This window comes from Triturus cristatus, chromosome 7 (genome assembly GCF_964204655.1).
Source record: "Triturus cristatus chromosome 7, aTriCri1.1, whole genome shotgun sequence".
Lineage (NCBI taxonomy): Eukaryota > Metazoa > Chordata > Amphibia > Caudata > Salamandridae > Triturus > Triturus cristatus.
In genome coordinates this window covers 1,573,857,633-1,573,882,632 of record NC_140590.1, presented here as the reverse complement: position 1 = coordinate 1,573,882,632, position 25,000 = coordinate 1,573,857,633, and the positions used below count along the sequence as shown (strand labels likewise).

Here is a 25,000-nt window from a genome sequence, read left to right as displayed (position 1 = left end):
ACTGTGGTGGTCGCATGTGTACCACTGGTGCAAACTCTATTACAGACAGGGCAGAGCAAGCATCGGTGGCCACTTCTGTAAAACTAAAGTACCCAAGGAGGGCAAAGTGCAGAGGAACATGCCGGTTGCGCCATTGGTCCACTTTTGATAATAGGGCGCATGAACTTTTGAGTGATGCCCTAGTGCATTCTGGGAGTTGTAGTCTTGTTTTGCTTAAATTTAAGTAATTAAACTAACCCATCTGAAATCAATGATTTGGATGCTAAAGGCTCAGGATGGAAGACAGTGTCCATAATGACCTGAAGTGTCAAGAACAAACATATTCAAAGACAGTAGAGTGCGTTACAGGGTCAAATGCAAAGATAAACGTGTGACTGGAGGGGTGGTTGGGTTCTGAGACCAGAAGTGATCTGTGAGTTGTGATGTAGTTGTTCTTTAAAGTTGTGTGTCTTCAGCTCTTTCCTAATTTGAAGCTGAATGAGCTTTGTGGTGGTGATGTGTAGGATTAGGGTGGATGCAAGAGCTTTAGAGAATCCAAAAATGCTGGATGGGCGGATCCCAATGTTCACCCACACAGTGGTTGATGGAAGGGAATGTCAGCTACAGGGTGAAACATTGGGTTATCTTGGCACAGATCTGTGAGTGATATGTAGAGGATTTCGAGATTTGTTCATCAGGAAACATGATGCTAATGCAGGTGTGTAAATAACGTAAGGACATATCTGAAACACAGAGTACAAATCAGGACAGCGACCAACACCCATGCATTTCACGCCTTAACCATAAAGCTACTCGGAACAAACTATAGAAAATAGGTTAGGCCTGAACAACAAATCAAAAAATATATAAAGCCATCTCCATTACCAGTGATAAAGTATTTTGGTGTGGTAATACTACAGGGTGCGGAACTTCCCCAGTCAGGGCTGCCAGCCAATTTCCAGTTGAGGAGGTTTGAAGGAGGCATAAAATGTAGTATTGAAGTTTGCACAACCCATTACTGCATGCGTTGCCTCTTTTCTGCCCCTTTCTTCATGCCTGTTTCACTATGTTAGGTTTCCCATGGTCAAGTCTGCAGCGTGAAGACAACTTGGGAGTTTGGTAAATCTTCATACATGCACATCTATTTTTGCCATTCAATAGTTACTCAGTGACATTTTTATCAGCAAGCTAATGGATTTCGAGACAATATGTATACATTTGTGGAGAATTAAGGGGAAAAAATAATTTATAATTTATTATCTGCCTAGGGATGTCTGCTTTGCTATTGTCTTCTCGCATGTATATCACCGTAGCCAATAAGATGCCAAATTTTGCTACACACAGTTTTAGTAAACATATTTGCATTTGTTTGATATCCCACTTGAAATAGACAGTTCTTTCTTATTTCAATATTTGATTACATCTCTCTAATTTTTAAATTTACTTTTGTCTCTATTTAAAATCGCTTTCATGCTCGTTCAGAGGTGGCTGGGGATACTGAGTGGTAAAAACCTTTAGAAGAAATTAAGGTAATGCATTGTTACAATATTACTCGAGATGATTTAATTGCCAGATTTCTCCATTTTTGGCACGGAGAACAAGGTGTGGTTTCGGTTTTTACCTACTGCTAAACTACATTTCCCGTTTTCTGACCAGTTTACCACGCAGATTCCTCTACGTAATACCGAGAGAGATTTGCACAGGGAAAACCCCGCGACTGTGTGCAATTTGCGCTCGAGATGAAATAGGAAATCGGGTACAAATACAACTTGTGTCTCATTCCAGATTTATTGGGGGTTTTGAATGAGGGGTAAGACATGTTCTATGAGAAAATGGTAGGGAATAATGTATTATTATAGACTCAAAGACATCCAACTGTCTAGTCAAATATTTTTGCATGATGACTGGCTTCAAATTTTGCTTTCCACAGAAACAAATGGAATATTTCATTGAGATCAATAAGGTACAATGATGAGATTGGACAAAAACATCAATCTTTTACTTGCAAGGCATTGAATATAGGGCATTACAATATCGATGAAGGTTCATATAATTTGCAAACTGCGTAAAACTAAACAAAAATTAAATAAAAAGGCTCACGTCTGGATGTTCAAATCGCAAAGAAGGACAAAGTTGGCCATGTTCTTTGTTGGGTGTTTGCACATTTTGTCTGTTAAGATTTCCCAGTAATGACACTAGTTACACTCTGCACACCGCGTAAAATTGCCTGCTTCCCGTGTCGCATTATCCTACAGCTAGCTGGTACACCGAGTAGAACATCCTACACTGTTTTATCGGCTCATTTAAAATTGTATTTAGTTGTGTGCTTTGGTTAAGAGACAAACTGTCTCTTGTCTTGACAGCAAATTGCCTGTATTTTCCTATCTCGCGTACAATGTGGTCCAAATTATCAATGGTGTGTTTTAAATAAATGTCGAACTTTTACTGCCAGCTTTTTCCAATTACTACCCATGCCAAGAAGAAGTTCTCTTTGTGGCTTCTCTTGCCAGTAAATGCATTTTCTCATTTTTTAACTATGTGTTCGAGGTTGTCTTTGATGTGTTTTACATTATCATTCGGCCTAACTAAAAACACGAATTCACCCCGATTGCTATTGCTGGGTGTTTTCACCAAAAGTCTCTCATCTTGAGGTTTGTGGGCTTCACGCGGGATCTACGGTGATGCTAAACAGATGTTTACACTGTTGTTTACATTGAGATATTAAACATATTTTATTTCTCTGTGAATGTTGACAATTTGAAGGCATTTTGTGTTGTCATACGGGTATTTCCTGTTACAATTTGACATTTCTGGTCGCCATTGCCTCACTCTTTGGTGACCCATGTGAAATACGTTGTTGGGTTCTAGTAGTAGAAGAAATGGGACACAAAGGAGTAGGCCCAGCAGGTTGAAGGAGGGCATGAACCCTGGATGTAGTATTTCCACACTACCTTCCCCTAGACCACAACAGCAAACTGTACAGTAAGTCAATCAGTTGCACCAGGAGATAAGCCACCCTCACACTTTGACCTGATTCTTAAGTACTGTTAGCTGTAAAGCTAAACTCATATGCATCAACACCCCTTCCTTTTCCAAGTGACTTTCAAGAAGCGCAACTCAGGACTAGATCTTACTACAAAGAGCCCGCCTGGTCTCATGTACTTTACACAAAAGATCAACGTACTAGCCACTACACTAAGGTGTCAACATTGGACATCACTGGTCTGCCTTCCATCCTGCAGCAAGTCCAGTCCCCTAGGCCTACCCCCAGGAGGCCAGGATAAACACACATCAAAACTCCACATCCATTCCGCTACACATGCTGAGAGACAAGTATATCGAACCAACCACCTGGCAAACTTTACCCGAAGGCACAGTACAGTTAGCCTTTGACACCAAGCACTGGCAAAGTTTATAGATTTGACCTTGAAAAGCTAGTGTGATGGTTATTTTTAACTTATTTATTGCAAGCATATGCAATAAAAATACAAATAAAACATGTCGCGTAAATTGCACTGGCAATTTACTGCCATAAAAACCAGTTAAAATTTAAAAACAAATAACAATTACATATAATTTTAATTAAAAAAGTGTGATTTTTTTCCTTGAAGGCAGGTGTACTTACAACAAGATCAGAAATCCTTTTGGGTTTTAGTGCATATCACAGAAAAATATGATTCGTATTGGTGGAAAAAGGTGCTATTGTCTTTGAATTACTGTGACCTGAATACATAGTTCAAACACACAAACATGACAAAAATATGAAAAACAATAGAAAGAAAAATAATGGTAAAGTATTGGTCCACCAGTTTTGCCAGGAGGTACACTTCTTACTAATTAGATATACATGTGTCATCAGGTAACATGCTTTCCTTATAGTGGAAGAGAGCTAAAGGCTGAAGTGTACTGACTTGAGTGCCACATCCGTGGGGGCCCGGGCAGGTAAGAACGGTGGGGCGGAGTGGGGACCAGGCAGGTTTTGGGGTGGAGGTGGAAATGACAAACGACAGAATAGGGAAAATAAATAAATATATAAAACCACTTACCTTCGTTTGCCGCACTGTCGCTGCGGCGAGCGCAAGGTAAGTAGTTTTCTTTCTTTCTTTTTTTTATTTTCCCCATTCTGTCGTTTATCACTTCCACCCCCTTACCCCGCCCCACCACACTTACCTGCCACATGCTGTACACTGTGGTGGGAAGAAGCAAGGTGTGATTAACGTGTAAATAGACCAAATGATCAAGATGGCTGACCCAAGACCCCGCTAGGTATCTATGTTTTTTTTATTTATTAATTTGCTTGATTGCAACAAGTTTATTAAACAGCTAAAGTAGTCTCTAGGCCAGAGCTAAAAATCAAGTGACTGTTTCCACCTATCCCTTCCATCCATGATAGATACTCAGTGTGCAATGAAACAACAACTAGGGTTTATGCTGCCCACCACACACCTCTGCAATGAATAAATACATACATGAATAAATAAATATTTGTCTAAATCATTGCCCCACATTGCAGCTTGAAGTTCAAAAAGACAATCCATTTGGACTAGAAAACACAAGTAGACAGCAAGCCTCCCAGCATGAAAAAATAAAAGTTCTTGTGGTTAGTGCCAGACGACCTCGCGACCACATTCAGCCGTACCCTACTGATCGCTCAAAATCATGGCAGACCTCCGAGAGTCCCAGATAACTTAACTTAATAAACTAATTAAATAGCAAATTTAGAAAGGAGGACATGATGTTCTCCTTATTAGATTAGTGGAATTGCAAGATGACATCAATTTGACTTTAAAGGGCCTTATGTGAGCTGGGGAGTACAGAAGATAATCACGGTATGGTCTGCTTTTAATAAACCATCACTGGTCATTGTTAATGACTTCTTGTGTTCAGCAGCAAATGTTTCATGGTAGGTAGAATGCAAAAAAAGCATGCCCTCCAAACCAGATGCAGGTAATTAAGTAATAAGATTGTAACCCAAATAAGCAGCTACATACCTCCAGGTCATTAAAGAACAGATGCGAGTCTGCCAAGTTGAAGATCATTTCTTCCATCATAAGGCCGACACGCACAGATGTAGTGGTATCCTGTTTTGAATGAAAATGAGTGTAAATGTGAGGTATATTAATTTCTTTTCCCTCTTACTCTTAAGAAAATTATTTTCAACACAAACAGAAAAATGTCCACATGCTGCTTACTCAATATTACCAAACTTCAAAGAAAACAAAAGAGAGGCTTAACTAATTTTTACATAAAAATGATGAGAGGCGAGCTTATCCTTGATGGTGACATTTTGCCTACTTGTTAAACAGTGACGTGTCATGGGCCCTTGAGAAGGAAAAGGGCCCCCTGGCTACTGTCTGAACTGTGAAATATAGAAAAAAATCAGTGTTCAGTGAGTCCCTCAGGCCTCTGGACCCCGGTGCCACTGCACCTGTTGCACCAAAGGAAGCAATGCCCCTGATATTAAATATGCTGTGGAAGGAGCAGTCAGTCAAACTATAATGAGCTGCTTGGATGGCAGGGGAGCAACCAACCCCTTCCAACACTGCGTGGCTGTTAGTATCCTTCTAAACATGGCCCGTTTATACGCAACACTTTGCTTGAAAGGGGCATTCCATGGGTGTTGCTGTGGGTGTTCTCACGCAACACCCATGGAACTGGACACATTTTCAAAGTTACGAGAAATTGTAAACCTGGAAATACATCTGAATGCTACGCCTCCCCACGGGAGGTTCATCGAGGAGAAATGTATTCATTTTTCCTCGTTTTTTTCCTCTTTCTATGCGTGCTGCATTATGCAGCACACACAGAACGAGGAAATCACCTCTTATGATTGTTTATGTGCAGGAAGATGTCCCAATTAGGGTGTTTCACAGAGAGAAGAAAAAAGTAATGGATTGAGTGACTGGTGTAGGAACATCATTTAAAAAGGTTGTTTCCAAGTACCTTAAATTTGACCTGATGGGGTCCTGAAACCTCTGCCGTGGACATTAAGATGTTCTCTGTGCATCATGAAATTGACTCATGGTCTTTGAGAGCGATCCAGTGGAATTGTAAGTAAGATGCGCATCATGACCACAATGCTCAGCATTTTTGTCACTTCGACAAAAATCATCAATGTAATGCCTCCTAAATAATCCTTCCAACATTCACTAAGATGTAAAACAGAGGTCACAAGGTATATGCCCTCGATTTCTTTGACCACTGGCAAGCCAGAATGCCAAATAATTGTTCTGATGTATTTGATGTGTCTTTTGACGGCAGGGCAACAGTTGTTGTGAGCAGGGAGGCAGACAGAGGAGCTTAACAATTATGCATTGCTGGATTTTTGTAAGGTCAATAAAATACATACGTATGGGAAATTAAAGCAGTCAAAAAAGGGTTTATAAATATGCTTCAATGAGAAAATTACCCTATCTGTGCAGTGGAAGTAGTATCTCCCATGGATTTAGGTAGATATTTCTGAGAATGCTTTCAGTTTTGGGTTAAATATTCCACACTCTGTGACTCTGACTGATTTGTAGCCTTACATTCACATACTTGGTTCATAAGATGTCATTCACTTGGGGCCCATAAAGTCACTAATTCCCTTGCAAAACCATCCCTTGACGTCTTTCACTCGTTAAAAAAATGTGTCTCGTTTGTCATAAAAACTGTCACTTGTTTGTTATTAAAATGTATTTGAAGCAGCTGCAGGAACAGCTGCTTCTTCGTCTTCTCTTCCCTGGCGCTTTTGGTAGCTAGCATGGAGGGAATGAGGGAGGCTATGGCTTTCTTTGGCCAGGGCCCAAGGCCATCTATGACTGAGCCCGATTTATCAAATGTTTTTGTAGGGCAGGATCACTAATGATATGGTGGGCCCCTCTGTGGTGCAAGAGCATGTAATTCAAAACAGACATGTCCTGGGAAACATTCTAAGGAAGTTCCAGTATACGGCGCTACAGAGCGCCGCAGCCAGACTTGTCCTCGAGACACCGCGTCACGAACACATGACCCAACACCTACGAGACCTCCACTGGCTCCCCGACGAGACCTCCACTGGCTCCCCGTCGAGAAGAGGATCACTTGCAAACTCCTCACCCAAGCCTACAAATCCCTCAACAACATCGGACCCAAATACCTCAACGAGAGAGTATCCTTCCACGCACCCAAGAGGATCCTCCGCTCCGCCGACCTCGCCCAGGCAAAGGTCCCCCACATCCGTATAAACAGAACAGGCGGGAGAGCCTTCTCTCACATTGCAGCCAAGACCTGGAATGAGCTCCCTGTGAACATCAGACGCTCCCCAACCCTGCACACCTTCAGGAAAGACCTCAATACCTGGCTCTTCGACTGATCCGGAGCCGCTCCCCCCCGTGCCTTGAGACCCTCATGGGTGAGTAGCGCGCTTTATAAACCCCTGATTGATTGATTGATTGAGAGCGGTGGCCAGTGTTACCTGCCTCATAAGCAATATATAAATATGGCTAGCATGGGCAGGACCCTTAAAAGAGCGGAGCTTAAGACAAACAGCCACGGTTGCTCCCTCTTGTAATAGCTTTGGACTCAGCATCTCATCTTTTTCTCTTTTACTTGACTGGCTGTTTGAGAGGCAGACATTGCCAGTGTGGATTGACCAGCTTACGTTTGGAATTGTAGTAATTTGGTTTCATATTAGAGGCTGGTAATGGAGTAGTGGTGAAAAAGGTGCCAGCAGAAACAGGTATTTGTAGTGTCAGCGAGGGTATCATAATTAGCCACTGGTACTTTGAAATGACTAGCTGTGAGCACTGTGCTGCTGGTGAGGGAGTACATAATGGTTGGATTTTTCATGGGTTCCTTCTCAGCAATACCCAGTCTTTCAGAAGGAACATTTAAGAAGGGTATTTTTGGTAGGATATAAGCCAACTTTTTCAAATTTGAGCCTCGATTATAAGCGTCATGGTTTTGGTGCATTATTTATTGCATTCCAGAAATAACAATACCCTGGGAATCGCTATTTATCGGATGTGATAAATAATTGCCAAATACAAATTTCCCATGAAAATAGCAATCAGCTAAAACTGTGAAATCCCTCTGCAAATATCAGTGGGTCTGATGTGCCTAAATGTAAGTAATGAAAATTGAAGGGGTGCAGTATTTGAGTTAAAATGCATGATTCTTAGATGTGTGGTAAAATGAATTACAATGCTAACTAAAATTAACGGGGCACTTGTAATCCAGGCCTTCATGAGGTTTGGGAAAAAATGACCTATCACTCACCAGCATTATCCTTCTTCACATAAAAGGCATTGGACTGGGTAGACGCGCTGCAGTGCAGAAACATAAGGCAAACAGCGGTCCAAAGAAAAATGGAGAATTGAATAACATGTTTTGTTTTATCAAATGGGTAGAAAATGTAAAATGAATCAACATAAATAACTACTTGACACAAGGTTCAAAACATGTTAGTCCTGATAAAGAGAAAAGCTCATGTCATGAATTGAACTGGCCAATACTGGGGCTGCGGCATGACCCCTTGAATTCTTTCACTCGGTCCCTATTTCAGAATCTTTTCTTTTTTAGCATTTAAATTCCAACTGGATACTTTGTTCTTGGGTGGCTTTTTCAAAATGCTACATTTTAGCATGTCCGAAATTGAGAAATGTCCTCACATATTTTTCCACTCAAAATCCAGTAGCTGACAGGAGTGATCTGTACTTCCAACATACATTTCTCATAAACAAGCATGGTTAATTCTGCCTGACAGGTTTGACTAGCAATCTCAGAGGCAAACTCTTTCTCTGCTCTCCTTGAAAGTATTATGATGTAGTCCATGTTTTTCTCGCTGCAAGGCACTGGTAGATGTGCTGCAAAGAAGCGAGCCTTTATTTGCTTGTTGTCCTCTCTCTTGTCACTTTACCTCGACTCTGGGAAAGAGTGCTCTGGAGACACCCGCTTGACTCAGTCTAACCACATCACTCACTGTAGAGCGACTAATGCAGTCTAGGCATAGTCCCTCTTGCTCCTTTGTAGGCCCCGGCCCGAAGGGATACAGGATAATTCTCAATTTGATGTCCATATATGAATTTAGGAATAGCTGGATTGGGGTTTCTTTAGGCCCAAATATTGAATGCAATGCCCAGTAAGAGTTTTTACTAGTCCTCATCACTGTCATTGTCTCTTTGTCATAAAATGGTCCAATATTGTACATTTTTTAACCACTAGCAGAGTACCCATATTGGATGAACCTCTGCTTTACTGCTGTGCCACCATATTGTATAAAACAATTGTTTTACATTTGAGAAAAATCTAAATATTTATATTTCACTGTGTGGACAATTCTGCCCTTTCTATTCTAAATGTTGCAGTTGCTTTCAAACAGCTTTTACAAAGGCAACCTGGTGAAAGCATCTCAAACAATCAGAAATGCTAAAATGTTCAAAGAGCTGCAGGTACAGGTGAGAGTAAATCAGCTAACAAGCAGGGCCTGACAAATCACTAGAATGCCCCTACATATTTTGGAAAGAGCCAAAGAACAAATATGGAACAGAACTAGGTTTGTGGCCTGCCACACAGCAGTTTTGCGTCAGTTGTAATAGTTGAATTAGTCAGCCGTATAAGTTGCATCAGGGTAACAGATTTGTGTCAGCAGTAATTGTTTTTAGTAATATTTGTAGAGGTATTTCAATCAATCAGTCAGGGATTTTATAAAGCGCACTACTCACCCGTGAGGGTTTCTAGGCGCTGTGGGTGGGGAGGGGGTGGGGGTTGCACCTCTGGTCAGTTAACCTGTTGCATGAAATGTTCTTTATTGTAGTAACACTGACTGTGATGCAATGTGGTACCAACACCAAATGCAAGATTTACTGATGACAAATGAAAACACCACCAAAGAGAAAAAAACTCCACCACCAACTTTTACAGCCAACAAATTAAAATACTTGCAACAAAAAGGTGATGAGGTGTTGCGGCCTACTGTTTCCAAAGTGTGACACGAGGAAATATGGTGCTGAGTACAAAAGTAGATGTTTTAAACAACATAAATAAAGCATAATAAGAGCAAATAATGCCAAAATTATTATTCATCAGCTTTGAATGCCACCCACAGAGGTACTGCAATGAACTTCGTGTTTTTTTAAATGTTTATGCAGGCGGTTTGTTTCTAAAATGAAGGTGCAATCAGATTAAGACTCCAGAATTACGTAGCCTTTGCCCTAATTTTCTACAGCTTCCTTGGGAGCGCTGTGATTGCAGAATGCGGTCGGTAAACGATTAGACCTTTCGGAGTGCAGTCTGCAGACGACAGAATGTGCGCTTCAATCAACCTTTGTGGCTGAGTCTGTTGACATGGTGGGTGTGGGGCACTCTAACCTAATTATGACACATGCCTGAGGTAGGTCTCTTAACTAGAAAAAAATGGTTGCTGTTTCCGGGACGGGAGTGACGCACGACGCATAAGGGAACACAAAATGGTGAATTTATAAATAAAGAGCCTTGCTTATATGCCCTTATTTTTTTAACAAAATCCACAGTGGCAGGAGCGTCCCTTCATTAACTGGCCCGAGGAGACTGCAGGCTGCGTATAACTTTATACAGGCAATAGGATTTGAAATAGTTCAGTGAAGGTATGTGGCTGATCTCTGCCATTTATGAGACCAAGCCATCTTTTTGTCATTAGTAACTCAATGGACAGATGATGGGACATCACATCTTTTCATATTGCAATTTGTTAAGCACATGGGGGCAGATTTACAAGCCCCTTGCGCCACTTTTGCGTCACTTTTAACATGGGAAAGGTATCTAGTTATTGAAGAGTCCACTAACGCAAACCAGGGTCCAGGTAGATGTAAATACAAAAGAAAAAGGTTACTCATCTGCAACAGCAGTTTTGCAGCTTGTATCCATTATACATTCACATGTTATGTTCAATTTCTCCACCCAGTGGCTGGATTTGAAATAGTATTTTGTTTTTCTTAATCTTTTTTTCTGGTGGGCATCGACCACTGCCATGCCTCAAAATGACTCACTGTGAGATGGACCCAGAGACGAGAATGCCTCACTATGTGAATGAAATATTCAGATTGTTTTATTTCTAGACATTTCAGGTTGTTTGGTGATCAATATATATTTTCTACTTTAAAAAATAAAATAATTACCAGGCTTATACCCGAATGAAATTGTGTAAAATGAAAGGTGACATCAAAACTATAGGGACAGGAAGCCTGGCACTAGGAATCATAATGGGCTATAAGTGATAAGACGCATACAGGTACATTTGCAACGCACCACAGGTTCTAAGTGAAACCATGACTGCCTGCGTTTGAAATTCACTTTAACCCATATCGAAAAATTGACATACCCATTTGCATCACCTATTTTATACGTAATACATGTAATGAAAATATAAGTTTGTACTTGTGCTTTTACATGGTACTCGTTGCTATATTCTTGCAGTTTCATAACACTGCAATTAAACCAGTGCTATAATCATTCATTTCATCCATGCTCATTTTATAGACTAAAAGTAACTACAGTCCACTCATGCTATATTATTGGCTACTGGCTATATTTGCTGGCTTTCTGTATTGAATGGTTTGATAAGTGGGCTCAGGCTCCCTCTGGAGAAAAGGGTTTGTAATCATAGATAGTATCTTGCACCAAGAAACACTTCAGTGGGTTGACTAAACTGTGCATTTGAGCAGAAATAGCATAATTATGCATCAAGGCCTACATATACACTTATGCAATGTGAATTGACTGGCAATGTCGCCTTCCTTGGCTAAGACATGAATGTAGTATATCTTACAGACAGATCTGGTGATTTTCCTATAGAGACACATTGGGCTCGATTCACAAAGGAAACTGAGATGAAAGTCTAACTTTACGACTTTTGGTATTCAGAAAGGTTTACCAGTAGTAAAGTTACACTTTTGTCTCAGTTATACTTAAGTTTTGGTCTTAAGTATAACTGAGACCAAAAGTCCTAACTTTAGACCAAAACTTAAGTTCTACTCAGTCAAACGTCTAACTTTACTACTCGTAAATGCCCTTTCTGAATACCGAAAGTCGTAAAGTTAGACTTTCGTCTCAATTTACCTTTGTGAATCGGGTCCATTGTCTTTCCTCTTTCTATGTAAATGTTTTTACTTTTCAGAAAGCCTGAGAACGTAGACTGCTTTCATGTTATTGTTTGCCTCACCCTTTTTATGACTGCGTGAAGGCTAAAGCTGCAGAGCGTTTCAAGAGTGAGCAGAGTTTTTGTTGTGCCTTTCATTACAGGCCTAAGTTGACTAAATGATCAAATTCAAGACTGTACATAGCTGATGGGAGAACATGGACTGAATGGGTCAACTCCCTTTGCTGAGACTCCATTACATTGATGGACCAACATCGAAATGACCCCTTCTTTGGGTACTACTGCACTGAAGTAGGTAAGTATAGGGAGAGTAAGGATGAGGGATACTGTAAGAGGCATTTTTAGGTTTAGGATTAAGGTAATAGTAAAGGGGTAGAGCTAAGGGAGAGAATGTGGGGAGAGAATGTGGCCTAACGCCTAGGGCGGTGGAGATCTCAGAGCTGGGGAACCAGGCTCGAGTCTCGGCAGGGACGCTCAACATTCTGTGATTCTGGGCAAATCACTTAATTTCCCCGTGCCTAGCAAAAAATGAATGTCTCCATCTGTAATGTAACTGGTGCTCATGTAAAGCGCTCTGATACCTTCGGGTCTAGTTCGTGCTATATAAAACTCCATACACAAAAAAAAAGGTTTTGAACAGTTTATGGTGAGGGCCTAGGGTTGACAATTTGCACAAGGGAAAGTGGCAGGTTTAGGGTTAGGGTTTCTTCTATGGTTAGGACAGGGGTTACACTAATGATTAGGCACCTCTGGTTAGAGTTTGGATTAGGTTGTGAGTATGGGATAGGCTGGGCCTAGTCTAAAGGTTAAGACTGGGCTACGGTCAAAGTTGGGGGTTGCTTAGCTTTATGCTTAAAGTTAGGCTTTTTTAGGGCAGTGGTGGTCCAGTAGTGGTATACGGAGCAGCGGTGATTTCAAGGCACTGCACATTTAACACCCCATCATTATGAAGTGATGCCAAGAAAACATGTTGGAGCTTTACAAAGGAAATGAAAATAAGCGTTAGTAAAAGTATTAGTATACCCACGCCTAGTTCGTATTACCTTTATTCACCAATATTGATTACAACTTTACCAACACTGAACATTGAATAATGTCACAAACCTAGTGCATGGGTTTTATCATTGCCTCTCTCTAAATCCTAAAATACTAATATATAACCTACACTAAACGGATTGGGGAAGACAAAGTAAAGAACAAACAATAAATATACCACACATGGCTCATCGAGTGAAGGGTTCACCGCATATATCTATTGGGCAGAATATGTGATTGAGTAACTGCAAGCACAGCCTAGATTTCATTACTCAGAAGTCGATGAGTTTAGTAGTGGTAGGTTGAGCAATTGATCACTTACAGTTCTTGGAAACACAAACATTGTCAACTATCACTGATATATAATCCACTGCTGTCGCACATCTGTGGCGAGTGACCCTCTGCCATGTTGCCTGCTTCTATGAGGAGGCGGACTTCACGCAAGCTGCTGGGCGGTCTGTTGAGCGCCATGCATTTGCTATGGCGCAAAGGATCGTTGTCCCTAGTGGGAACTAGAAGCTGCAGCAGAGACAACATTAATGGGCCTCGAACTAAGCTTATTGCCTGCAGGAATGGGAATATATTTTGGTATCTCAACATCTGCTTGGGGGTTAGGGGCTTCATAAGACATACCTTTCCATGCAATAATGTGCGAAGGTAAGCACAAAGGAAGGGGCGTTGCACAACCAAGAAAGGCACTGTTGATAGCACTGCTGTCTTGCAATTAGGGCATAACTAGAGTTTGGTGAAGCGGGACATGTGCCAAAAGGTCGTGGATGCTCCATGCATCATATTTAGAGTACCACAAACGTTAATACACTTTCAATGCTGAGGAAGGGTAAGTAATGCCATTACTCTACGTCAACTGGGCCTTGCTGATGCAGGTCAGATGTGTAAGAGTTCCTGATGATGATTCAGGAAGCAATAAATTGCAACATTGATCTCTTATTCCTCATGGGCAGAAAAAGGTACAGTTAAAACAATTAATCGCCCAGTAAAAATGAACTCATAGGTAATCAGGAACTCCTTCACAGTGTTAAATAAATTAAGTACACTGAGACACTTTGCCACATTACCAGAAGGTAGGAAAGGGTATATATCTGTGAAATCTTACATTCCAAGGGACCCAAAGTAACGAACGACTGAAAACCTCATCAAAGTGTAAATTCTGTGCCCCTTAACATGCAACATTAGTTATTTCAAGATATGTTATTTTGAAGCGGAAATACAATTCATACGGAAGATGGACCAAAGAGAGGGATCCAGAGAGAAAGAGGACAAGAGCTTTGTGGATTGTTGTGTTCACTCTTGGCTCACAACAATAGACTCAAATGTAAAAAAATAAGGAAAAAAAGATCTTAGCAAAATCTGGCAGTGGCTCAGAAACAAGTTCCAGCATGCAATCTGATAATGAAAGCACAGATGGAAATGTACTCTGAGTTTGCAGCAGTGGAAAGACTCCTTTTTAGGAAAAAAGTAATTCTTGTCAATTACAAGCCTTTTCATGTTATGTGCTCGAAGTGAAATAGATTGGTGTCTTACCTACAGACCGCTGGTCCTATAATGATGCACAACAAATATGAACAGTAGTGTGGACGGCTTTTCTAGACCTATGGACACATGGATTGCACCGGATGCATTCAAAAGTGAGAAAGGACACAGAGAGCGCCTCACAATCCACTATGACCAATCCTTTAAATGCAAAGGCAAAAGCCACAAACCAGCTGTGTCCAAGCTTACACACAGTAACGTCTGATACAAAGTAGCAGTCACACCCAATCAGAAACACCAGAGGAGCTGGGCTAGCCCTCAAATAATTTACCTTCTGAGGAACTCAGCTCTGTCAATTTCATAATAAACTAGCCAAATCCTGAAAGGATCACCAGTTCTGCATCCTCTTCAAAATCATTAGGCACTGAAGCATGGTGCTATGCAGGAATCAAGACCTGTAGTGTCATTCCTACAGAGATAATAGATAACTCTAGGTCACCGTGCATGGACAAGACAATCCCTTCACGTGCATCGCCCGGAGCCTGGACCCCACTGATGGGCTGCATGAAGTGGAGGGGTCTGAATCTCAACGGGGTGAAGACAAAAGTCCTCCTCCTTTAGTGCATCGCCTGCTGCTACAATCACACTCCCAGTGCCTTCTCTTCTCCTACTGTTGTTAAATCACTCATGCATCATCACTTATTGCTGGAAATAAATGCTCAAAAGTGCTAACATATAAAGAATGTTAGGAGAATGAGAAATGTAAGTTACAGTCGGTCTGCCTTGATATCATTCTATAAGTGAATGTCACCGAGACTGTTTTATGACGTGAGATCATCAATTGAGAGTCAGGATTGGATATGATTGCGAATTGTAATCTCAGTGATATTTCAAAGTTAATTGTCACTATCATCACACTGGCTTTAGGATACCACTGCTGGTTACAACCAATGGTAGCCTTCGTCCAATCAGTGGTGGGGTGCTCAGTGGGTAGGCGAGCCAGACCTTAATGATCAATGTGGCAGCCGCCACACTCCCTGCTGCACAAAGGGTGTGGGTATGGTATCTTAGCCATACCCCTCTGCGCCATGCACCTTGCCACACTGAAAACTGGTCAGGATTGGTGGTCTCCATGGGTCCCACCCACACGAAGCAGGGGTCTCTGGTCCCTACTAGGCAGGCCTTCTCTCTGGAAACATTATGATACATGGTGCATTGAATGCTAATGCACAAGGTGCATTAATTACATACTGCCCATGCCACATCAACATCATTTGCACCTTGTCACTCAACATTTTAATATTGTTTCACATCATTGTGAAAGAAATTGCTACAGTATCAAATGCACAGAAAAAGAGGCCCTGATTAACAAAGAGCCGCTGCACTCGGAGCAGAGGCTCTGCACTTGTGGCACGATCTCCCAGTTGCGGCCGGAGCAGGTAAGAGCGGTGGGCAAGGTGAGGGGGAGTCGACAGACAAGGACAAGGGAGAATATAAAAAATAAAAATAAAACCACTTACCGTGCGCTCACCGCATCTCCGACTCTGCGATGCGGCGAGCGCAAGGTAAGTGGTTTTCTGTTTTTCCCTTCCCGTCGGCTGTTGACTCCTTCCACCCCGCTCCACCTCCCCACCGCTCTTACCTACACTGGCCGCAACTGCGATCTCCGCAATGGGACATTGTAGTGCGGAGATCCGGCCATGACTGCGAAGATGCCGCCACAACTGTGGAGCCTCCGCCCTTAGCACAGAGGCTCTTTGTGAATCAGGGCCTGAGTAATTTTTATCATGATGCAAACCCCTAAGAACTAGATTATGCACTTTTCGCACATGGACGTTTATTCTTCATGAACATATCTGGACTCGTGATCGTACATAAGTATGTGTCATACACTTTAAAACTATCTTGCAGCAAATGATGTCTGATTTATTTGGCTGGTGTGCACCAAGGAAAATTCCTGCCTTCCTGAAGCATTTAAATAAACTACTTGACAACTGATCGCAGCAGCTGTTTAAGAGCTTTTCCTCCGCTGCAGGATTTCTGGAAATATTCAGTTAAAGAGAAGCCTGCAAGAATACGTGCTTTCTTTGGTTTCACACCATTGTGACCCCGTTCCGCAGTTTTCCACGTACAGCCATCTTAAAATGCAGATTTGTAATTCACTATTATATAACAGTATTGTTCCAAATGATTAAAATAGACAGTAACCTGTGGTTAAATGACAGTGGCTTATTGAATGAATTAAAGGATAAAATAACATAGGATATTAACAAGCCCTGCATATGGGGTGGGAACATAGATCACAACATATTTTATGGCATCCAAAACTCCAACTTTTCTTAATTGTTCACAAGAATTCAAAAACCAACACAGGAAAAACTTAGAGGTCTGGTCTTATTTTTTTTAATTCATTTGTTTTTGCAAGCGTATGTAATGAAAATCAAATGTTTAAAAGTTTTTTTTGAAAAAGCTACAAATGCTGTAATCACAAGGGGCCGGGCATATGTTTACAAAGAACAGTATGTAAAAAGATTTTTTCTTTTCAGGCGGATGTGCTGTCACTCGCATTCTCACTCACAATGTAAGAGAGCCAATGGCTGAAGTGGGCTCATCCACTCATGCTGTATGCTGCGGTGGGCTAAATGTAAATGACCCTTGAACAGATCAGTGGAACAAGATAGTTGACAGAAGGCCCCTCTATATATGTATAAATGTATGCATGTTTTAGTATGATTAGGAATCACGATTTGATGGTATTTTTTTTTTGTCATTTCCATCTGTATTGATCCGTATTAATTTTTTGGGCCATCTTATTAGTATTTATTCATATTTATTTTATGGTTGTGAATAAGTGGAGTCAAAATTGGTACATTTCCACATTTATTTAACTGAGAAACATGCACTCATGCTTTGATGCCTGTCAAGTTTTAGCAAATTCAGCATCTAAATATAGCAAAACACTACACCCACAGGTAAATATTAGCAATTTACTACAAATATATTTTAACTTATGTCTCTAAAAATATCTTTAAACTGGTTTTTAACACCCCATGCGGTCTATCTGCTCATCTGTTGTCTTGGAATTCACAACAGACAGCATGGAAAGTCACTCATAAGAAGCACAATTTTCAGTATTTTTCAGATTTTAAAAATAAATGCAGACAGGAAACATAGTTTTCTGTCTGTATTTATCTGTAAAAAATAGTAAAAAAGGAAAACTGGGAGCCTTAATTACGCTTGTTCTTTAAAAACAGAGGCTAACTAAACATCTAAAGCTGCCTGAGTGTCAGAGGTAAACATGACATGGAATACAGAGGTAAACATGACATGGAATACAGAAGTCAAGCATACACACTGTCTCATCTGATCACTACTACATTCAATGTAATAATAACAACCTAATTGTGTATTGCACTTCGCTCTAACTGCTGTAAATGAATGCGTTATCAGTACCTAAGGTAATGGTACTCATAGTATCAAAGGATGAAAGGAGGAGTTGACCTTACTGGGATCCAAACTTTTGACCCACAGATGACACCAGGTACCAACAACAAACACCTAAGCCACCAAGCCGTCTTTCCATGTCATGAATCTAGATTGTTGAGTCATAAAATATATTTAATGTGCTGCCACTGTACTTTGTTTGCCAGCATATTATTTCTTACAGAAAAGGCACAGTAAAAAATTTTTAAAAAAATGAACGCTTATTTTGAAAATCTTGTAAAGCAAATTATTTTGTTCAGCCTTGACATGCAGCTCAACCCACTTCAATAAACAGACCATTCACTTTCTTTCTGCTTTTCGCAACCAAAGAAGCGGGTCTGTTTTCCAGGAGTTTCCAGGTAATTACACACAGTTGAAGACATCACATTTTTCTTTCAGTGACAACGTTATTATTAACAGCTAACCGCAAGATGGCGGCTTCAACTGAGGGGAAAAAACACAGAGAAGCTTTCGATTGTGCACTAATCCGTCTCTAACCTCTGGCTGACTCTTCCAGAAGACAAACTCAACAGAATACAGACTGATTTAATGAATACACTTAATTAATATGTTCTTCCTTGTGGCGAAGTCATCATTTGTTCACCCAGTAAACAAGTCTTTGGCAGGAGTTTAAAAAGTTCTAATCAGGTTGACTATGTGTAATTCCCTGGATCCAAGCGACCAGCTTAGCGAGGCATTGTCCTCCCATTCTGACTGTCAGAATAATTGGCACATAGGTAAATACAGTCAGAACCAAACAACAAGCACCTTTGGCGTGTTGCGTAGCCTCAAAGCGTTAATCTCAGGTCTTTGCTGAAGTGCTGCAAGTCTGAACAGTTTAGTGTTGAGACAGAAGCTTGGAACCAACGCAACAAGAAAGTAAAAAAACTGCTTGAAGAGTGACTGTTTGACATGGTGCCAAGGTTCTCCCGCCTCTCGCGTTAGCATCTTGTGAACCATGGGTGGGTGTTAGGAAAAGAGCGGTGGACGTGGGCCATGGACAATCACATCAGTCCCTGTGTCTGTTGGAACAAGTATGGACTTTTTTTTAAAGAAGTCTATCACACATGTGACCATATTTGAATAAAAAAAGGTGGTTGCTTGTCGGAATATTGCGTACAAAAATATGCTGATACCAAAATATTGTATTAGAGTTTCGTCTACCACAACATCGTGTAGGTAATTATATAAACATATGTAAAGATTTCATATGCTTAACTTCACATCTTATTATGAAGATATTATTTTATCAAGAAAAACACGTCAGAATAATATTTCTTTTTAAAATGAAATCAAAAATCCAGCAGCCATTGTATTGGCTACAACCATAATGTGAAGGCAATTATATGGAGGATTAAATGGAGTTATATAAAGATTTATTATTCTTAAATTAACATTTATACATCCTTTTGAAAAAAATGGGTTATGTGATCAAGACCATTAGGTCGAAGCGTGTCTGTTTCTGTTGCCAGATTAAAATACCCGATACAATTGCTACGTTGGAGCGGCTGTTTTTTCCTTGCGTGTTCGGAACCAGCCCCAACCTGCGAGGCGAGGCTTCCGCACAAGGCAACTTCGTTTGAGCTATATATATATATATATATTCACCACAACACTCCCGCAAAGGAAGGATAGGTCGCACTCCAACCAGCTTTCAAACTTTGTTTTATTCTTCAGAGTCGCAGAACCAACAATTTACCAACGCGTTTCGTTATACCAGATAACTTGTTCACGGTTGTTGTTTGTTCAAATGCATTCAAAAAAATGTTCATTTTAAATAAAGTGAATTGAAGGAAGTTCGATGACATCATTTCCGACCTCTTTCACCATTCACCCTATGACTTATGGGTCATGTAGTCATTACTACAACAGTCAGTTATTTGCAGTTTACCAATGTTTTCGGTAACATCTCTTCCCATTAAACCATTTTAACCACATCTCCGTCCGAAATTTTTTTGTAGTCTTTTCCTTCAATGGGATATATTGTCTATGCCATTTAGTTATTCAAAAGTGTTTTAGCCCTCCAGTGGGCCTGCTCCTTATGTTTTCCTTGCAATTTATTTCAAGACTCCCATTGCCTTCTTTAATACATTATCAGCCCTCTGGTGGGCCCCCATTGTCTTCTTTAATACATTATCAGCCCTCTGGTGGGCCTGCCCCTTGTGACTTTAAAGGCAGTGCGCTGTAGTTCCTTTGGGTTGTGATTGCAGTTTGAACCTGATTCTTAATGTGCTCGAGAGCTTTATGTTATTCAAAGATGTATATACAATTCTTCTGACTGATTTAAACCAAATGGCATCATGGATCTCAAGTTCAAAATATGTCTGGATTCTTTCTGGCGTAAGATTTTCTCCCTATTTCCACCACGCACATTTAGAGGCACTGATTCAATCCCATAAAATTTCAGGAGTTTCCAATTGGCATTATGATGAATTTCCATGTGCCTTGCTACTGCATTGTTTTTGTCTTTGTTTTTGGTAGCGCGTACGTGTTCCAGAATTCGCTTCTTGAGCTCACAGATGGTGGAGCCCACATATTTGAGTGGGCAAGGACATTCAATGACATACACTGTGTATTGGCTTTTGCACGTTATTAAATTTTTGAATTGCCACGTTTTTTTGTTAGCCATTTTGACTTCCATTATGGGTTTGGCAATCTCACAAACTTTGCAGTTGTAACACTTTACAAAGCCAGTTGTGTGTAGCCATGATTCTTTCAATTTCTTTGTCTTGTAGAAGCTGTGTACTAAATGATCTTTTAAATTCTTGGCTCTTCTGAAAGTGATCACCGGGTGACTCCCCATTTTATCGCCGATTGTTCCATCTAGTTGTAGAATTTTCCAGTTTTTCTTCAAAATGTTTACAATGTCTTTGGATTCTTGGCTGTAATCCATAATACATCTTATAGGTTCATCTGCAGTGGTATCACTTTTGTCCTTTGGCATTAGACATTCCGCTCTGGTTTTAAGATTGGCTCTGCTCCAACATGTGTTGACTGTGTTTCTGGCATATTTTCGCTGTATGAATCTTTTCCTCGTGGTTGCGCTGTGTTTTTGCCATTCTTGTTCTTCGCTGCAAATTCTTCGCAAGCGTAGGAATTCTCCGTATGGATTCGGACGGAGATGTGGTTAAAATGGTTTAATGGGAAGAGATGTTACCGAAAACATTGGTAAACTGCAAATAACTGACTGTTGTAGTAATGACTACATGACCCATAAGTCATAGGGTGAATGGTGAAAGAGGTCGGAAATGATGTCATCGAACTTCCTTCAATTCACTTTATTTAAAATGAACATTTTTTTGAATGCATTTGAACAAACAACAACCGTGAACAAGTTATCTGGTATAACGAAACGCGTTGGTAAATTGTTGGTTCTGCGACTCTGAAGAATAAAACAAAGTTTGAAAGCTGGTTGGAGTGCGACCTATCCTTCCTTTGCGGGAGTGTTGTGGTGAATATTTGGCGGTTTGCTCAACCGCGAGGCAACGCACCCGTCGAGTAGCGCCTGAAGCCGGGTACACCTGAGCAACAATTTGGATATATATATATATATCTACACATGTCCACAATTTCCCCAAAGGACGGGCGAACTCACAGTTCAGCATGCTCCAGGTTAGAAAAGTAGGGCACACTTGACGTCAGCAGTGGCCTTCGGGTCTTCCACCCTTCCTCATAGGCTGTATGCTCCCAAATGACTGCTAACAAACAGACCATCCAGTCTTTCTCCCATATTTATTCTCATCATAATCAATCACAGGTGAGTACCTTTATCAATGATGCATTGTGGGGCTGGAAGTCCATAAATCATACCCCAGTGGGCTGGTAGCAGTACATCAGGGAAAATATTAATATCACGGGTGTGTCCCTTGAGTCTTTCCACAATACGGCATGTGCCAGTTAGTTCGGCTGCGCTGAACAGCAGTCCAGCAGCGGAGCCGTTACCATCCATGGCGGTGCGTCCCACAGCCGGGCCGACCGTTAACATACAAGTCCACAATTACCCCAAAGGCGGGGCGCACGCATGCTCCAGGTTAGAAAAGTAGGGCACACTCGGCGCCAGCAGTGGCCTGACGCGTTTCGAGTCCTCTCCCCCTTCCTCATAGGCTGTCTGCTCCCAAATGACTACTAACAAACAGACCATCCAGTCTTTTGCCCATATTTATTCTCATCATAATCAATCACAGGTGAGTACCTTTATCAATGATGCATTGTGGGGCTGGAAGTCCGTAAATCATACCCCAGTGGACTGGTAGCAGTACATCAGGGAAAATATTAATATCACGGGTGTGCCCCTTGAGTCTTTCCTCAATACAACATGTGCCAGTTAGTTCCGCTGCGCTGAACAGCAGTCCAGCAGCGGAGCCGTTACCATCCACGGCGGTGAGTCCCACGGCCGGGCCGGCCGTTAACATACAAGTCCACAATTACCCCAAAGGCGGGGCGCATTCACTGTTCGGCATGCTCCAGGTTAGAAAAGTAGGGCACACTCGGCGTCAGCAGTGGCCTGACGCGTTTCGAGTCTTCCCCCCTTCCTCATAGGCTGTCTGCTCCCAAATGACTGATAACAAACAGACCATCCATTCTCTCTCCCATATTTATTCTCATCATAATCAATCACAGGTGAGTACCTTTATCAATGATGCGCCCCGCCTTTGGGGTAATTGTGGACTTGTGTATATATATATATATATATATATATATATATATATATATATATATATATATATATATATGGAGTTAGGAATAGTAAATCTATACTTACCTGTAAATACTTATCTTCACAGTATACATTGTGGGAGTCGATATTCTGTCTAGGATATTTTTGGAAGACAATATTTAAAACTTAATATTCTGGTAGAACACTTAAAAGGCCACATGTTCTGCATGCACGAAGCGGAGATGAGTTTGTTAAAGTGAATCCTCGTATTCAGAGCCATTTTAAGGAGAACTGCACTGAAGAGGGTCTCTCAAAGTCCTTTTCTATGAATTTTTTTCTTCACTGCACAAGCTCTGGTAGATACACTCAAATTGTATTCTGTCAGTTTAAGTATACAACAGGTGATACTGCTCTTCTATGAATAGAGAAGTGTCCACTCATCGAGCTATTCACCATGAACGGTCTACCACACACATATCTCAGAATCCACAATTCACCTCTAGTTCTGCACCCAAGGCCCCTGATCCTCACCAGCCCACCACATAACGAAGACTAGCACTAACGCCCCTACTGAAGAGACGTCAAAGAGATCCCAGTTGGCTCCTTTCCATCCATTCTGCTTGCCCTCAATGATGACACAGAGAAGTCCTACCTACTTCCTTGACTCTGTGCCTACACATCACTTAGTGGTAGACAAGAGCAGCAGTTGTTATCCTCTTGCTAGCCCTCTGGAAACTCTGTCATGGTCTTTGCTACCCCTGGTGACAGGGGTCAAGATTGAAACAGCTGATAGAACAAGCTTTGGTAAAGCCAATAAGTCCATTATTTGTCAAAGCGTGTTTGTAAAGCACTTCTTTTTAAAAAAAAGTAACATATCTATAAAACAAAGTACTAGAGGTATCTCATACCTGTACATTGCATTTAATATTTCACTCTTTATAAATATCATAGATTATTTTTCAAATACTTTTCACTCAGGAACATCTGAATAGAATATAAAAAGAATAAGAAAGTGTCAGAATTTAAAGGAAAATGCTTCCCAAGGTATAACTCTACTTTCAACAGGACTCACTGCGCAAATCCCACTGAAATAAATAAATATATAAATAAAAAAAGAATATGCAAGACAATTTGACAGCTGACACAAGAAGCAGGCCAGTCCATACTGTGGTCAGCCCTTCATGAACATTCGCAATCTTTTGCAAAGAAAGAGCGAAAGTTATTCCACAATTGAATTTGAGGAACAAGGCCTTGGCGTTCAATGACTAGGAGGCCAGTGACGGTCCTCAAGTTGTATAGTTCATCCAGTCAAAATCCAAAACAAATCGAAAAGGGTGTCTCGCCGTGAGTTGTGTTTCTTTAGTCTGACTAGACTGCAATTACTGTAATGAGTTCCATGTGGGACTAGAGTGATTGATGGTTAGCCTTTAGGCCCAGCAGCCACAGCTATACATGCCATTACCTTTCACTTCAAACTGTGGTTAGGACAATAAACACCTCTTTCAAGATAACTAGCACATGATGTCCAGAGAGCACTGGCACTTGTCTTGCACCCATCTTACACACCTTTAGGAAAACACACTTTTAGGCAGTCAGAAATGGTGTATCCTAAATTCTCTGTATGCATTGGCACACATTGAGGCCCTGCCAGTGCTGAAACAAGGATGGCAACAGATACCTTCAGGAGAGGCTCACTGAGCTGAAAGTTCATTGACAGCTCAGACACAGAACAGACTGCCTTGATGGTCCTACTAAACACACTGAGGGCCCATATTTAATACTATTTGAAACCAGGCAGGACAGCAACCAAAGTTGCCTTGGAGTCAAAGGGAGAGCAGTACAATGCAGAACACATGCGAAGTTGGAAAATAAGGAGGGATTATACAATTTCTCCTCGTTACACCTGCCTTGAGGAGGTGTACTGTTTTGCACAAATTCCTGTCTGTGAATGTTAGTAGATAGGGTCAGACCTCATGGGTGGTTGCATGGGAACACTCACGTACCACACAGTGAAGGCCCCTTGACACAAAATAATGCAGAGTGGCGCGTAGCGCAACTTTGTGTTCGTTTGGGAAACCTTCCAGCACAGATGCTGGTTTGTGTTGAGTAGTAAATCCCACCTCAGCACTCTGCCCTGGGTCTGCTGCACACAAGTGACGCAAACCCAGCACCAGCATTGGTAAATCTGGGCCACAGGCCCTAGTTTCTTAGAAATTTCAATATGGTAGGCAGAAGCAGTTAGAGGCAAAATGCGATTTATG

General features: G+C 41.2%; 1 protein-coding gene across 2 annotated transcripts in view; it reads right to left on the bottom strand.

Annotated features, from left to right (window-relative positions):
* Positions 1-25,000, bottom strand: part of EYA2 (EYA transcriptional coactivator and phosphatase 2) — a 310,430-nt gene that overhangs the window by 48,130 nt on the left and 237,300 nt on the right. For both annotated transcript variants that reach the window (XM_085619407.1, XM_085619408.1), the window contains exon 10: positions 4,971-5,060. In XM_085619407.1, the coding sequence (XP_085475533.1) occupies positions 4,971-5,060 (90 nt within the window). The remainder of the gene's footprint in view (positions 1-4,970; positions 5,061-25,000) is intronic.